This window comes from Terrapene carolina, unplaced genomic scaffold, assembly GCF_002925995.2.
Source record: "Terrapene carolina triunguis isolate 2854851 unplaced genomic scaffold, T_m_triunguis-2.0 Scaffold231, whole genome shotgun sequence".
Taxonomy (NCBI): Eukaryota; Metazoa; Chordata; order Testudines; family Emydidae; genus Terrapene; species Terrapene triunguis.
In genome coordinates, this window is record NW_020664582.1 from 13,972,017 (window position 1) to 13,989,825 (window position 17,809).

Here is a 17,809-nt window from a genome sequence, read left to right on the forward strand (position 1 = left end):
AGCTAGGGGCTGTGTGCAGGCAGGGGGGTAGCTAGGGGCTGTGTGCACAGGCAGGAGCTGTGTGTGGGTGTGCTGCTGCGGAGAGTTTGCTGTTGCAGGGCCAGCCATGCGCTCAGTCCCTAGTTGGCACAGTGGGGGCAGCTCTGCAGGGTAGGGGCTGGGGCAAGGAGTGCGCTCCGCCCGCCCAGGTACATGATGGCAGGGGGAAGGGGACACATTGATATCAGCCCCCACCCGGCTCTGTGCGGCAGATCAGGAGGCCTCAGCAGCGCTGCCAGCGGGGGCTCCACGGCAGGGGCAGCACAGCAGCTGCAGACAGAAGCGGAGCAGGGCAAGGAGGGGGAGCATTTTCCCTCCCGCTGGGAACTTCACCCCAATATTGTACAAAACTCAAGGAGGGGCAGGTCCACCCACCCCCTGCCCTCCCTAACTGGCTGTTGGGAAGTTGAGTGGTTATAACATTGTGATTGAAAGGACAGTCATGCTGCCTACTTTTGAAGGCAAAAAGAATTTTAAAAGGTTAAAACACATTTAAATGCCAAAGGTCTCACATAAGCGTTACCTGTTGAGTTCATAAAGATGTTTTCCTGAGATGAAATACTGTGTTAGAGGTTGTGTGTTACTAACACACTGGATACTAGAATTCATGAAACACGTATTACCCAGATTACTTAATCCAGTGGCACCCTTTTCAGTCGGAACTGAGGGAAAAGAGGTACAGTTATTTAACATGATATATTTTAAACACAAGAAATACAATAGAAGAAAAATTAATCTACAGTGAGATTTCACTAGAAGATTACAACCTCCTTCACCCTGCCCCGTATTACAAGATATCAGTTAATGTAAAGACAACAGACTTCTGAGATACTGAGTGCCCTAAATTTTCATTGAAGTCAACAGAAATTGAGGGTGTCTGGCAACTTGCTAGAATTGGCCCTATTATAAACCACGGAAAAGATACTGGTAATCAGTGTAATCCATGTTGTTTCTGCATCAGTAAATAAATGATTTTCCTATTCTGCAGTAGCATTATCATATCATTGCAATTTTTTGTTGTGTTATTCTTGTTCAATAATACCGAAGTCGTCTTCAACTTAAAAAAACCGTAAAACACAGAAATATGCAAGTCTTATATTATAAACGAGGTGAAAAGGAAGCAACTGATTTTCCAAAAACTTTTAATCCAATTTCAAGATTAGCTGTATTCAGAGTTTGCTGAATGTTGCAGGACTTGATTACCTCTGAATTCAACACCCCAACACTTTTAGGAGCTAAAGCTACAACACAGAACAAAACAAGTAGAACAGTTGTAACATGTCTGTACCACTATTTTCAATCTTTATGTTAAAAACAAAATGGTTCCACAAAACAGAATATATTATAGTTTCCCCCCCCCCATCATAATTGCGTTACTGCACTTGAACACTTACCTTTATGTCTGTCTATTTTACTACTGTTTGCTATAAATGACATCTCCTCTGGCCAGCTCATGTCTTTGTTTCGAACTAGAAAGAAACACAGTAAAACAAGTTTTATTTTTACCTACTCCAGAGAGCTGATCATGTAGTTAAAGTGATTTCATTCATTTCCAACTGTTTATTAAAATGCAGAAACTGGTTTATTATTTCATTTTGTTTTTACTTTACTAACCATAAATAAAGACACCATTGGTAATCTTGAGATTTCTTTCCTATTGTAAAAGCCAATTTTCAGGATTTATTAACTTAATATTGTACATGGCATCAGATAACTAGATAGATTGATTATGGGTCCAGATGCAATATCTTTCTCTTTACCAGAAAGATAACTTTTAATTACAAAGGGACAATAGATTCAAATGTATTTAGATATCAGCATGAGGGGGAAATGATGACATAAAACCATGCCTCAAAGTGAGAACAAGATTTAATTTGGCCACTTAGTCATCAAGTATTCATCAAATTTTAAGCCACAAGACTCCACATTCTTACCCAACAGTAAGTTAAACATGTGCACAGAGGGTATGTCTACACTGCAGTTAGACACCCACAGCTGGCCTGTGCAAGCTGACTTGGGCTCAGGGGCTGTTTAATTACGATGTAGACTTCCGGGCTTGGGCTGGAGGCCAAGCTCTAGGACCCTGCGAGGTGGGAGGGTCCCCGAGTTCGGAAGTCTACACTGGAATGAAACAGCCCCATTGCCTGAGCCCCACGAGCCGGGCCAGCCTGGAGTTTTTATCTGCACTGTAGACAGATCCACAGAGTGTAACACCAGACATGTGGTTTTGTCAGTGCAACAGCCCTATCATCATTTTTGTTTAAAAGTTTATTTTTAAAAAGATTTTTATGACATTATAATCAGTACTAATGCAAGGTTTGAGGCCAATGGGAGAGTGGATTAAGTTTGTACTTAATTTGTTCCCACATTTAAGGGGGAAGCTCAAACGTCTGGCATTAAATTAGCTGAAAGGTCACAAATCTATATGCATTTCTGCCATTGACAAAGGCCCACTCATTTTTAACGGTTGTTTCCAGTAGTGGTTAGTGTGATGCTGGCAGACCAGGTGCCAGCTCATGCCAATGCCCCTAGGCCTCATTAAAGATTGAAAACGCATAGCTGGAAACCAGCCTGGCTCACCTGTGTGTTAGTATTGTTAAAACAGGAATTAGATTTAGAGATGTGTTTAGTGTTTGGACTTTATGAAATGCTTGAGAGTCATTGGATGCATTAATCTCACTTATAGTATTTGTATCCCATGTTATAAGGTAATATTTAAGTGTTTGCTCTGTAACTATAAAAGTGTTTGCTAAGAAACTGGAAACTCCGACAGGACAGAAGCATTATCAAGTGTGAAATACTAATTAATAACAAGAGGTGTCATCTCCTGCCCAACAAAAGAAGGTCTATCAGAGACACCAGACAAACCATTGTGGAACATCAATGGACAAAAGACTTTGTTGATTGTTCTCCCCACACCCATGAAGCGGGGACATGCACAAACACTCATCGCATCACAGCTTGAAATCTGGGGGAAGGGAATGAAAATCCCTGTCAAAAAGCAATGGTCATCACACGCTGGTTGGAACTTGGAGAAGGCAGTATTTTTAAGCATAAGCAAGGGATTCCCCAAGCTGCTTAGCTTGTGTTAGTCCTAAAGGACATATAGAGCTTGCACATTACAGTAGCTTCTATTACCTTTTGAAACCTAAGACAGTAACTCATTTGTGTGTGTATGTTTGCCTGCTTTAATCTTGTAAATAACTCATTTCTTTTCTCTAGTTCATAAATCTTTAGTTAGTTTACGACAGGATTGGTTAAAATCTTTTGTGAGAGATCTAAGGTACAACTGACCTGGGGTAAGTGACTGGTCCGTTGAGACTGGGTGTAACTGGAATATTGTTGTGATTTTTGGTGTAAGGGACTATCTATCACAATGGCAGGCATCTGGGTGGCAAGTTAGACCAGAGTGCCCAAGGAGACGGTCTGTGACTCCATATTAAGGTTGTTATAGTGCAACTTGATACTTGGTTGGTGAAATCTAAAATTTGGGGTTTGTGCCTTGGTTTGTAACAGTCAGCCCTGAAACTGGCACACACGTTTGTGAGCCACTCCAGACAGCTTGACACCCAAAATGTGCCAGGTGCTTTTGAAAGACAGAAGACAACACGATGCCTGCACCAAAAAGTTTAAAACCTAACCCATTAGGGACTGAAACATGCAGTGCTCTTTCATGATCTGCTGCTTTCTAAATATGTTGAAGTGTCACAGAGTGACAATCTTTGTAAATAAAAGCTTTTGTGTGTTTTTTTCAGGTGGTGGTGTTGGAGAGGCTGCTTTGCCCTTAACTAGCACTGTAAGCATTGTGGACTGTTCCTGAGATTTTCCTTGTAAGCCAATTATTATATAAGGGATGTATATGTTTTGCTCCCAAAGCACTGCATATGTTTGACATAGAAAAATTATATATTTGTCTAAAATATATCTGTTGACCTTAATGCAGAAATTAATAAATCTCCATTATCCATTTTTATACCTTCTATTACTAAGTGCTGCTCATCTTGGATTTTCAGGTATTCTAACTTATGATCCTCATCATCCAGAAGAGTAAGATAGTTCTGCAAAGAAAAAATTACTGTTTATTTCTCGTTTTAAAAAAATTTGGAGGCTATTTTAAATTTTAATCTTAAAGTAACAGGACTCAGAGTATTAGTTATTTCAGGATATAAGTTGATTACCAGCTCCCTACTTGTATACATTAATTAAACAGAGCTACTTACTTGCATCTCCAAAAGTATCCACTGGCTTTTTTAGATAAAACTTAAAGCTATGTATGTTTTTTCCTTATAATGAGGATAGTGGCATATTGGATGAAACCCTAGCTAATTCATAATCAAGAGTAGGTTTTAAGAGACATGGGCAAGAACAACATTGTCTATGAAACAGCAAAGCAGGAAAAGAAGACATCTAGCTAAGGTAAATTATTTCAAATTCCAAGTTGCAATCAAAGGTGAGTTTTTCACAAATGCTTAAGGGATTTAAGAGAACATCATCGACCATGAATGGGACTAGTGCTCCTAAATCCTTTCAGCACTTTTCAAAATCTTCCCCTAGATTAACTATTCACTAATTTGCTGGCGTCCTAGAGCTGATTTGACTTCAACATGTGGTCTCAGAAGTTTTATCATCTTCCATCCTCTCCTCCTTATTAGGACATAGGGAATATTCATTTATAAATCGTCCCCTAAGGGATGTCCGAACCACGTGCTCCTCCGCACTTGTCGGCTTTCCCTCAAGCACCTGTCGGCTTTCCCCAAGTAAATAGGTGTGCAAGTAAATAGGTAAATTCTAAGGATACACTATGGCAGCATTGACTTATACAGTTTCTTATTCACGAAAATCTTTTTTCTTTTGAATATGAGCCATTATATTATGCTGTTTATTAAATGTCTATTAAATTCTGACTCCCCCTCCATTTTTATCTTCCCTAGTTATCTGTGATTTACGAAATAGGACCAGCATGAAGCACATTTGGTTTTGGTCTGCTTTTATTTTTTCCAGTAAAATCTGAAGAAAAGCCACATACACAGATTAAACATTTAGGATGTTATTCAGTAAAAAGGCAGTCATCTTTTTCAACAGTAGTCTCCAAATTTTGGGTTGGCTTGATTCCTATGTGAAATGTGGCAACAGGCAGTAAGCCCCCAAATAATTCCTTTTTCAGACACTCACTTGAGATACCAAGTGACAAACAGCCGCTTTTAGCCAAAGACTCAATTCTATTCTTCTGCCTATTCCACAGTTTTAAGTTAATGGATAAATACTACACAAAAGCTAATGAAGGTAGTTCTCGCCAATCAGAATAATAAATATCAGTGCAGAAATGCTGTATACACCGTTAAGCATAGTTGTTAATTTCCTGGGACAGCATTTCTTATGGTGACTGTCATGGTTTCTTCTATTCCTCATAAGCATATAGCTACATGAGGATCTCCATATCTAACATCATCTACTATGAAAGCCATTGTAGTGTGTGTAATGGTAGGTCCATTTGGGGAGGCAGTTCTAGTGCAAATGGCCAGTGTGGACTTTTCTGCATTATAAAATTTCAGTATGTTTGGACACAGCTGTGAAGAATTGAGTCCACTGACATGATCGTCACAATAAATTTGCAGACATTGTAGATCAGGGCAAACTATGTTCCCTCATTGCAGCAACTATTTTCATTCTTCACTGACATATTCTAACAGTAACATTCTGCAACGCACTAATTTCACTTTACTATCGACACCCGTGTATATTATGATTTGTATATTAAAATAATTTAAAATGCAAACACGAAGAAATAATGGTTCCTGGCTGACATATGCAAAACAGACAACCTACACATAACAGGCCACATCTGAAGGAAACAACGTTTTTAATTTACCTTTATAGTGGGTGCTATGATGCTACAAATTAGCTCTAAAAATTTAATAGAAGAGGGCTGAGTTGTAATTACATCAGAAAGAAAACTAGGATATATGTAAATTAACATCAGTCTTACAAAGAAAAATTTGCCACATTCTTCACCAAGCAAATCGCAAGATTCCAATTTCACAGCTGGGAGCACATATGAAAACTAACATGCAGGTGGTGGGTCAAAGTCTTTAGTGTCACAAACATTCTAGCCCAAATTTTCAGACCGAAGTGTGTAAACAGTAGCTACACCACATGCATCTCTGAATTTGTGTGTTTAGTGGTTTTCTGAAGAGTGAAGATATACACAACATTTAAAGTCCTTAAAGGTTAAGTTACCTCACTATTGTATAACCACAGCCGCATATCCTCCTCTTTTATACGTAGCCTCTGGGATAGATATTCATGTATCTCTTTAATAGTTTGCATCCGACTAAAGCAGCCTGTATAAGCCAACACTCGTTTTAAAGGAGCACTAGGAGAAGGTACATTCCCTGTGTCACAATCACAAGAAAAAGGCCAAGATGTTCATAACACACATCTGTACATACAGTAATAGGCAGATGCGTTTAATAAGGTTATTCTACAATATACACATTCAAATAAATGCATTTGGTGAAAAAGGAGTACACAGAGCTACTCATGTTATGGTGTTAATATCGGTCATACTGCAATCTTAATAAATATTAACCCTTGGGAAACTTCCCACACAAAAAACACACAGTAGAACTTTGCTAACTTCCATCCAAAATTACCATAAGCAGCAATCTCTCCCTCCCTGCTTGCTAATAGCAGAGCATTCTAGAGTGGCTGTCACTGGCAAGACTTTTACAATCTATACTACACAATTACTACCGTACTGTGAAGTAGCAAAACTGATCTGATCTGTTTCTTTAGAAGACAAGATACGAAAGGCAAGAGGTAGATGTTTTGTTTTGTTTTTTAATTAAACTAAAAAAAAAAAATTCCTTCATGAAACCTACTCTTAGAAAGCATATTATTTGTAAAGGAAAAATGTGAAAAAAAATCAGTTTCACTGTTCTCTTCTGGGAAGCAGCACTTCACTGCAACTCTTCTATGGAGATGAATGTTGATCTGTGAAGATTAAATCAATCTGGAAGCTTCAGAACTGGATTACTCTCTAACATACAAGGGCTGCATAACACATTTTGGAAAGATGCCTAGAAATTCAACACAGGTTCTCAACATTCACTCAGATATGTCTGCAAAACTAATTGACTTTGTCAAGTCAAAAATGTTATTATTTGCAGTATTCAATATATCTAGCTCATCTTCGGATAACATACTTGGAAATATCGGGTTTGAAAAAATGAGTCCAATGTAACATTTTTTATTTTTCTGGGGCTTTTTCAGTTTAAAATTAAAATGTTTTTCCTTCAGTGCACACCCTGACTGAACAGCTGTATTACTTTAAGTAAACTGAAGGAGCAGTAGAGTTACAGTTCAGTTGTCAAAAGATTAAAAGAACCCAATGAATAGCATTATGATATGGAATGACACTACATGCTATGGCACTGAGGAGCAAAACTAAATCACAATCATTTTATAAATCAGCAAAGTATCTGTTTTACCTTAAAATACCAAGCAAAGGACTATAATTTCTTAAAAAATACAAACAAGCATTTTCTGCAATTAAAGATGAGAGGATTAGTTGTAAGATTACAGCAAGAAAGCATATTTAAAAAAACTCAAAGATTAATATTTGATTGAACAAATCATTAGTGCAGAGCAAAATAATTCCAAATCAAGATTAAATTTGGCATATCAGAAGAATCGATGTATTTGAATTAGAAATGTTTAGGTACCAAACAGAGTAGTTTTCATTATATAAAGTTAAGCAGTAAAAAATGTTTTTGGGTACTAGGCGGTTTCTATAGCGCAACTTGATCAAGTAGGCAGCCACTAATTATACAATAATTTTGGGATTGTAATATTACCATATTTTACAGAATTTATCAAAGCAGTGAAAAAAATCGAGCATCTGCATGAGTTTTAAATAGACACTGACTAAAAGGTCAATGTCCTTCCAGGTTCTGATTTCCAGTGCTCAGTCCTGCTTGCATCTGTACATACACTAATACACATGTGCATGCAAATCTCAATTTGTGCATCTCCTGCCACACGGCATTCCAACACTGGAGATTTGCTCAGACACAAACTGTAGTAGCTAGGTATGCAATTGCGTATACAAATCTGATAACTGAAAATCAGACCTCTATAATGCCTTCTCAACCTGTCTGTAAAATATTATGAAACTGAAGGCTACATGTTTCGGGTCGAGGACCAGCGTAATCTTAAAATGAGAACAGAGATTGTAATTATGGGGTGTTAGCAGAAATCTAGATTTTCCACTAATCTCATCTGTATGTGTTTCCATCCTCTTGCACAAATGTAGCCTGAGTTTGCAAATTGTATCAAGTAGAAGACTTCACATTTCACTTGCCCAATCACTTCTTATCAAGTGTTAAATATGTGTTAGAGACTAATTACCTGGTTAACTCAGAACCAGTCATAGTTCACTATGAAGTGTGAACCAGCAGCTGGATGAACAGTGCTGATTTATTACAATGTAGTATTATATGTTCGGGGCCTATCTAAAATAAATTCAGATATAAATATTCTATAACTACACAGACTGCAGATGAGGAAAATAAGATGGCCTTCCCCAGCTGTTTGTTTTAAGCAGTGCTCATTTTCCACTCTCACATCACCAATCTGAAATGTGTTTAATAACTACGCAAATGAACTCACTTAAAAACTGAAAATGCCCTTAGTCTCTCTCCTTTGCGCAAGATCTTGATAAAAGCTCTTTGAGTGATTGGTAAAACTTTATTCTGCTTTATAATCGATTAGAAGATGTATAAGCACAGTGGCAGCAAGCGTCTATTGACCTGGGTCTCGCTTTTTAGAAACTGCACAGTTGTGTTCTTGCTGCATTCTTAAGTTACCTCTAGGTAAATGATGAGGAAACATTCTCAGGCTCATCATACCCATATTCACCCAGATGTTCGATTGTTGCGTTCGAGTGGCAGGTTGCTGTCTCAGAAAGAGCAGATAGCGAGGAAATAACTCTAGCTCAGCGACGCCAGTTTTGCTGTTTTTGATCACCTAGTGAAGACATTTAAAGAAAATTTCAGAGACTTCCTTTCTGAGTCTTCAGGAAGTCTAAAATGAACCTCTGTAGGGGGCAGATGCGATCTGAGGCCTGGGAGAGCAAAGGACCATACTGAAAATGTGTCAGACAAGAATGGACTTTTGGGACAATATGTCTTCAGTGAATTTCCTGGGGAGGTTAATGCAAAAACTCAGCCTTTGGAAGCTACTCCCTGAGAAGTGGGTCACTGTCTGCTGATTACCTGTTTCCTAGAGATGAGATCAACGTCCCAAGCGATACAAAGAAACAGCTGAACTGACCACCCTGGGTTCTGGTTCTGAATCTGAGACAAGTTATGAACTTGAAAAATCCAGTTGTGGGTTTTGAAGAACTGTCACCAATCACAGCCCGAGGTTAGAGTTGGGGGTGACCTCTGCTAAAGCTTTTTAGCATGTGTATAGGTTCTTTTATTGTTTTAATATGTTTTCAACTTAAGAATAAACATGCTTGGTTAGAAGCAATGTGTTAACTTGTAACTGCAGGCAATACACTGATCACAGCTTCTGGAGAGAGCAAACCACATATGCTGGCCTTTTAGAAAGTCTGGCTTGCTGGGCATATCACAGCGTAGGCAGGGAACTGTGCAGCCTTAAAGAACACCTGGACAGGAGGAAGTGAGATGAGGGTCTTTGCACAAGAGAGGTGATGGTTGGGAGCTGGAAACCTTTAAGTGGGTGCCCTCAAGCGACCACGGAAGGGGAGTACAGGTGCAGTTACCCTGAAACCGTGACAGACGTCTCTTCAAACATTGCAGTGAAATGCTCAAGTATGTTAGTTTGCGTTGTGTGTAAAATGCTGAGGCCTTTTCTAAGCTACAAGAGGTGTTTGTTTCCATGGAGATCGTGTGTGAGGAGGACAATAGAAGTCAATATGGTTGTACTGTAAAATAACTGCTACCATCATAGATCATCAGACAATTGTATAAACTCCTACAACCAACTCTTCTCACAAGCCATAACACTGACTGAGAATTTAAAAAAACATCCCGAAAGAAAACAGTTTAAAAATCTGGTCAGAAACAAAACATTTAAAATACTGAGGATTATTGTACATAGTTGCTTTCATCTAAATGGCCCCCCAAACGCTATGAAGTTTACTAAATCAATTGTACACTATACACAAACAGTCCTTGAATTATAAGATTCTATCTGACCAGCAGGGTGAGCAATACTGAATTCCTATAAAAGAAAACTTCTTGAAGGACAGGTGTCATTTTAAGGCTCCAGGGCTGCACAGGATTCATGTCACCCACGAAATACAGTCATCTGTGGCGAAACCTAGTACTGGTTAAGCAATGCACAGCAATTTTACACAAGAGTTCAGAACCGGTAGTGACAAACCGTGTATCCAACCAAAGTGGGAGGGCAGATTTTTAGATGTGGACTTCACAGAATCATGGAATTTGGGCGGGAGACAGATTCACATCTCTGCTCTTGCACAAAAGCACCAAGGAACTTTTAACTCCAGGGTCATGAGGTCAATTTTATGTCTTTTACAAAAAGAGGAACTACAGCAACACAATGCCCTTTCCAATGCTTTTAGCTTCAGTTTCACTGACAGTTGAGCACTTGGCTTTGAAACCCTTCCTCTTAAATTGATCTAGTATAGTCCACATGTCTGACTAGAAGTGACTTAAAGATCACTGTAAGGAACCTGCAATGTCAACAGAATTGAAAGAAAGTTTCAAATTCCTTCACATTAATAAATCTTGCTTAATTTCTCTTGATCTTGCTTTAATCAGTTTTTGATACATTCAGATTAATAATTCATGTATGCCACAGTTAGACTGCATAATACAGCTCTAACAGTATGAGCTGTTAAAAGTCATTTTGTAATGCCATATATATATATATATTTACTGTGCAGTAGCTAAAGGAGACAATTGTATATTTTAACAGTAAATATCCTCATTATTCACTTCTGTTTCAGAATAGCTCTGAATACTCTGGCTGTGTAGCTATTGCTAAGAAATCACTCAGTAGGATAACAAGAGAAGTCAACATAATCCACTTATACTCCATTCTATCTACGGTAGGCAGTTTTTGATAGCATGGAGCTGGATTTGAGGACCCAGGAGGTCCCTTCCAGTCCTATGTCCCTATCTACATTTGAAAGTAAAAGTGACCTTGAGATACAAGGCAGAATTTAATTGTTTAGCAACGGTCATGTTTGAATATAGTAAATGCCACTGATATTTGCAAACACATCTTCACTTTCTCCTCCGTTCAAGATTACATTTGGAAAGCATTTAAAAAAACAGATACAGGAGCACGTTGCTGATTAAGAGACCCATTACGAAGTAACAAGCTTTCTACTGCAAGTTAGTAAGTGAACATATGCAATAAGAATTCCATGAGCACTGATTCATCATGACACCAATTCATAAAAGACATCTTGTTGTTTTCATCTGGAAAAAGAGTACCTTAGGTTTAATCATTTATAATGCTTCTTAATAATCATACGATAGTATGTTTGTAAAGGTAAACTGCCTAAGTAATCTGAAAGCTCACTACAGCCCTCCTCTATCAAGTCTTTGCTGAGAAACGGCTGTGCTATCAGGCTTGATGGAAGAATGACTGGGGTTGTACATTAGGAAGAGGGAGAATTAAGACAAGTAAAATTTGTAATGGTTGTTAATTTAAAATAAATAGGCAATTGTTGTTCAGTAAGAATAAACATTAATGGAACAAAGCAACTTCTACAATGTTAGCAGCTAAAATGGAACAAAGGAAACATAAGAGCTGATAGTGAACACTGGGTACAGGATCTGTTCAAAATATGAAGCATTATTTATATTGCACCAGCACCTAATGGCTCCAGTGAGGATTTAGAATCAGACTCTAACACACACAAAACAGTAGCAATTTGGGCAGGTGCTATCTAAAAAATAGGTGGTTTATTCTTAATTTTAATTAGATTTCATATAAAACCTGACATTCAGATTTTCACGTTGCATAATATTGTGAACATTCATGGGAACAAAAAAAAATCAGGGGTATGACGTATATTTGCTGTGTCACTGTTGACAAGAACCGCATGATTGCATCAGCTGGCTAACAAGGATCACAAACTCTTCAAGGCAGGGGCCATGTGTTCCCAAGCATCTTACAGTGCATACCACAGTGGGGCCTCCTAACTCCAATTAGGATTTTTTGGGTGCTGCAGCAATATAAAACATCCCCAGGAGATCTAACTGTAGACAACATGGATCACTGTAGAGAAGGTAGGTAGAGCCTTTGGAGTGAGAACAGCTTACACCCATCTCCCATTTCACCTCCCCTTGAAATAACTTATGGAAAGATAATTATAGCCATAGATTGGCTGACAGAAGCAAAGTTGAAATGCAGAGAAAATCTAGAGGGAATAACACTTCAGATTAACTCTGAAACCTTTTTTTAACCAATGAACATGGTGAGACTTGCTCCAGAGGGGTAGATCAATAAGTGAATGTTTAGGCACAGAAAGGATTGTTAGCATACATGACTTCAGAGTCTGTCCCAAATAAACAGTGACTATATTCATTACTTACTGGTCTAGGTAATGCCAGGTTTGCCCCATACCAGTGGTAAAGGGCTCTCCATACTGGTTCTGGTACCATTTTATAATCCCTCCCTTCAATCAGATGTGGAGATCGTTTTAATCGTCCGCCTTCCAGTGTTAATGATGCAGCCTTTAAACAAAAAAGGGTAGTGGCAGGTCTTAAATTGAGAAAATAGCCCACAGCTGCAAAGATTTCAGCTCATGAATACTAGAACATGTTTTAATTATTTAAATATGCTAGCAAGTGGCAATTACCACCTGTTTTTCATACTGGAAGAAAGTATTTAATGTATCAATTATGTTTCATTTTTACTATTAAATACTTCTCTAAAAGGGACAAGATAAAAATTCCTATTTCCCCCCAATTTTTTTACTACTACCATCAGGTTATTATTATTTATGTTTCAACATTTATACTGTTAACTGTTTGCATTTCACTCAACTTGAACAGTGAAACTAGGCTGGTCAGTTTAATTTTCAATTTATACTCAACTTTACTTTCTGGTTCATGTGCACAAGTACAACAGCGTTACATTTGGGTTGATAATGGTGCAAGGACATGTTTAAATACAAAAGTGTTTTCAATATAATTTTTAAAAGGTTATTTTTATGAAAACATTTCCACCTGTTTTACTATATTTTGGAAAGCCACTTAAACACAGTTGCACCTTTTCCCTCCTGGAAACTATTTCACAGTGGCCCTTTAAATAAAAAGCAAAATAATTTCTGTAGTAAAAGTCAGAACACGGATTACTACACGGCAAATAGTAGACAATACTAAATTTTTTGTTCTGTGGCTAACAAAATTGTGCCAAGCAACATTAAGCTAGAAATTAAACGATAATTGAGTGCTAGTTTTGTCCTGTTGCCTAATTATCTAAATAATAAATTAAATTTTTACAGCTAGAAAATTGAGATAAAGATTTATAAAACATCTTCCTGAATTTCCATAGGTCAGTCACACTCACCTTCACTGGTTCTTGTGTTACTAGTGGTTGGTTATCAATAGCTCCTGGTCTTTGTGGAGTAAGTTGTAGCAATATATTTCCACTGGATCCAAGCAAACACTGATTATTATTGTCCGAAGTGTTATGCTGCCTAGCAAAACACATATCGGCTGCTGGAGTGCTAGAGTAAAGAAAACCTGTAGAAGAAATGAGTAATGTGTCTCAATTTTAGTTTAAGTTATATCCCATAAACATGAGCACGTCAATTAGAAAATAAGGATAAACTTCTGTGGTAAGATTGTGGGAAAAGTTTCCCTCAAATAGTACTTGAATTGCACCAAAAATATATAAATGGATCCAGATAACAGAGCACAAAACATGCATCTGTATCTGAAAATAGGGACTTGAGTGTAAGATAACTGTATTCCCAAATTAATATTTGGGCATACAAATACCAATTTCTGGGCACAGTAGCCGGCAGTTGGTATGCTGTTACCTAGTTGTGTGTATGGTAACTGATATCTGTGTATCACAATTTATCCTTGTGCATAAAGAGTAACAGGGACAGAGACATGCACAGTAATGCCGTTACATTCATGGCCCCGGACAAGGCAAGTGCCTGTATTTATACAGAACCACCTATTGGCTGAATAATGCAATACAGAAATGAGGCCTGGCTTCTGGGCTCACAATCACAAGCAAGCAGTTGGCTTTATTAACTGTGAAACATACAGCTGTGGGTGGCTCCAGCATGAGGAAAAAGGTAGGTTGTTCTGGTCCAGAGAATACAGTATATGTAACCATCCTATTCTTGAATACCAAATAAAATTCAGTTAGCTTTCAAGAAAGAAAATCTGGTTTGAGCATTGGCCTGCTAAACCCAAGGTTGTGAGTTCAATCCTTGAGGGGGCCATTTAGGGAACTGGGGTTTAAAAAAAATAAAATAAAAACTGTCTGGGGATTTGTCCTGCTTTGAGCAGGGGGGCTGGACTAGATCTCCTGAGGTCCCTTCCAACCCTGATATTCTATGATTGAGTCTCAAATTCTGTCAAGATTTTGCTACCAACAAGATGGCACAATTTTTTCTGCAGCTGGATTGGTAACACTGAAGTGGGGAGAAAGGAGAGGACAATAGGTTACTCTGAGATGGTCCCTAAAAAAGTAAGAGTAGAGCATCACTTTGAGTGATTGTTTGATTGGCTGGAGTTAAGTAGTGGGGAAGGACTTGAGGTATACAGCTTGCCCGGGCTTTTAAAGAGTGAGTTTGGCTTGGGAGCTGGCACAAGGTCGCACTAGCCTGAAAAGATTTTGTTCAAGCTAGACACAGGCTTATCCTAACTCTGGAGATTTTTACTTTAGCGGGGAGACATATTTTTATGATATTGCTACAGGAATTTTTGTAACCAATTATTTCAGTTGCTACAGAACCTAAAATTAAGATATACATTGTCCTATATTTTTAATGCCCCTGAGTCTTTTTCTGCTCCTTTCCCCTTCACAGGGAAAGTGATCTGAGGGCAGATCATTGCATGACGACAGACAGAACTTTATGGGAAACGGAAAAAAATATTTTGGAAAATTACCATGATGGGATGATGATGAAAACAATGTTGAGCATAATTAATAGCATATAGGGAGAAATGTGTTGTTTAAGTAATCCTGTCCTCTTTTACCTGCCAAATAGACTCAAATGCACGATTACACCAACAGTCCAAACCTAGCTCATTTTTTTAACTTCAATCTTGCTACCTTTTTAGTCTGGAGGAATCCATATAATACTCAGATCACTCGAGACTCATCCTAGATTAAACCTCTATGGGAACAAGATTTTATGCTTACTGCTGCTAGTAGTCTCTGAGGCTTCTGATGCAGTAGAAATATTATCTGAAAACTTTTCTTCTGTGACAGAGAAGTAATTTAGACCTCCTGTTTTGTCTTCTATCTGTTCTGAAGTATGGATTGCAGCAGCTATGAGTGAATTCTTACCTCCACTCAAGACAGATGAAGGTTCTATCACAACAGGGTTAGCATCCTATAATTGTTAGAGAAAGAGAAAGGTGAACTATTGGCCAACATAAAACTGGAAATTTAAAATCACTCATGTACAGAGTTAATACACCAGCATACATTGTACCAATATTACTTTTAAGGATCTCAAAATGTTCTATAAAAAGATATTTTCCCATCTACAGCATGAGGATAACAGCTATTCACCACCCAAATCACCAGAATAAGTATTTATATACTATATTGATGCATGTTACAGACAACTATAAAACAGGTAAGACTGCTTTGTTCAGTCTAAGAATCTGGAAATGGCATGTTTTAAGTAGCTACAGTTATCTGCTATAAACCTTTTAAGATCTAATTGATAATTGGTTGTAGAAGTCGTCTCTATTGGAGGGGTTGGGGAGCTTGGAATAAATGTAGGGCTTCTGAAAGTGAACAGCTAAGTCCATTGGGCTGAGCAGGCATGGCCTGAGTTATGCATACTTTCCTCACACCTACAGCTGGGCAGGAAACGGTTTTCTTTTCCTGTCAAGGTTTTCGAGATGAATACATTTTCCTGTTCCACATTGGGACGCACCATAAACATTTCAAAATTTTCCATAAAAAAGAGAGACCAGCCAAGAATAGACCATAGCTCAGGGATTAGGAGACATCTGGGATGTGGAAAACGCAGGTTCAAGTTCCTACTCTGTTTGAATCCAAGCTCGTCCCCATCTCAGGTGAGCTTCCTAGCCACTGCTGTCTTTAGATGTTTTCCATTTTGAAGGTTCAGTTGAGATTTTAATAATTTCAATTATACTTTAATATCACAAGAGGCTGGGAAAAAGCAACCAGTGAAGGAACAAATTAGAACTATTTTGAGACCATAATGGAGAAATTTGGATAGGAAAAAAGTAGGTTACTATGGCATAGTGTTTCAATTAGCAGCCATGGAAAACTAGGACAAGCCCATAGTTTTATGGCTCTATAATGGATGCACTTTGAGCCTACACTAATTTAACTGTAGATTTTAACTGATACTTGTTCAATACAAATCACTTTACGATTCACTTAGATTTCTGGAAAGGCTGCAAGTGGAGTTGTTTAAATGTATGTTAAATTTTCCTTTAGTACAACTTCCCTACTCTGTGGTAAAAAGCAATCGTTTACAAGAAAAAAAATATGGACTTAATATTTTGAAACGGTTACCGAGAATTAAAATTAAGTTCACTACGCTTCAGCCCCAGGTGCAAAATGCTCTCCTACCAACCTAGACAACTAAAGAAAATTCTCAGGAAAATTTAACTTCATTCCTTACTTCTCTGCATTAGAGTTAGGCTAAAACTAAAACCATGGACATTACAAAATGCTGCTTCACTAAAAGTTTCAACACCAAGCACTAGGAAAAGACTTTGAAATAGAACGGTCATGCCTGGTGGCTCAGATATATATCTTTTCAGTGCACGAATGACATGAAGGTTGGATTCCTTGTCTCGCTCTTTGGAGAAACAGCACTGAAAAGGCAATCTGGCTCACCACTGTGGCAAGGTGAAGGGGAGACCTCATGTCATCCAAAAGCAACACGTCTACCCACTTAAGAAAAAGGTATTGACAAGGTTTGAAAAGAGTCCCATCCAGTTTAGAACAATAATAGCCACAAGAGGAAATCTCCAGAGGTTAGAAAGCAGAAGAAACAATGGGAAATAATCAGAGCTTAAGAGGGCCATGGAATGTCCTTACATCTGCAACAAAAAGAAAATTTATGCAATGGACATTACTGCAACAAGAGTGAAAAAGGAGGAGACCCATTTAAAGTTGCATCTGAACAAGATTTACTTCCGAATTCTTGGCTTGTTTTATAGCAACATCATTGAATAAAGTCAAATGAGCATAAGAAAGTAATAGGTTCAACTGAATAACAGTGCCCATGACATAATCCTCCTGTATGTATCTGTAGAGTCCTGTGTAGTTCTTTAATATTTTCTTTACATGGCAGCAAAGTACAGATGCATGTAAGCCTCTATGTTGTATAGAGAATCTCACAAGTGCTGGAGTTAAGCAAGGTATTAGGTATGAAATCCTATATGCCTTTGAATAAATCACACTATAGAAAGGATCAAATTACTCAGCGTGTCAAGCAAGCCAAAATGTGCATTAAGTCAACATTTGTCTAACTCGTCATGTATGAACAACAACTGTAATTAAGTATCAGAGGGGTAGC

At 38.1% G+C, this 17,809-nt stretch overlaps 1 protein-coding gene across 5 annotated transcripts in view; it reads right to left on the bottom strand.

Annotated features, from left to right (window-relative positions):
• Positions 1-17,809, bottom strand: part of USP32 (ubiquitin specific peptidase 32) — a 144,173-nt gene that overhangs the window by 26,560 nt on the left and 99,804 nt on the right. For 3 of the 5 annotated variants that reach the window (XM_026656510.1, XM_026656507.1, XM_026656511.1), the window contains exons 13-20: positions 15,439-15,631; positions 13,621-13,796; positions 12,642-12,782; positions 8,907-9,066; positions 6,277-6,431; positions 4,016-4,097; positions 1,434-1,508; positions 563-701 (exon numbers count right to left, since the gene is read on the bottom strand). In XM_026656510.1, the coding sequence (XP_026512295.1) occupies positions 563-701; positions 1,434-1,508; positions 4,016-4,097; positions 6,277-6,431; positions 8,907-9,066; positions 12,642-12,782; positions 13,621-13,796; positions 15,439-15,631 (1,121 nt within the window). The remainder of the gene's footprint in view (positions 1-562; positions 702-1,433; positions 1,509-4,015; positions 4,098-6,276; positions 6,432-8,906; positions 9,067-12,641; positions 12,783-13,620; positions 13,797-15,438; positions 15,632-17,809) is intronic. The other 2 variants (XM_026656509.1, XM_026656508.1) reach the window with 2 other exon arrangements.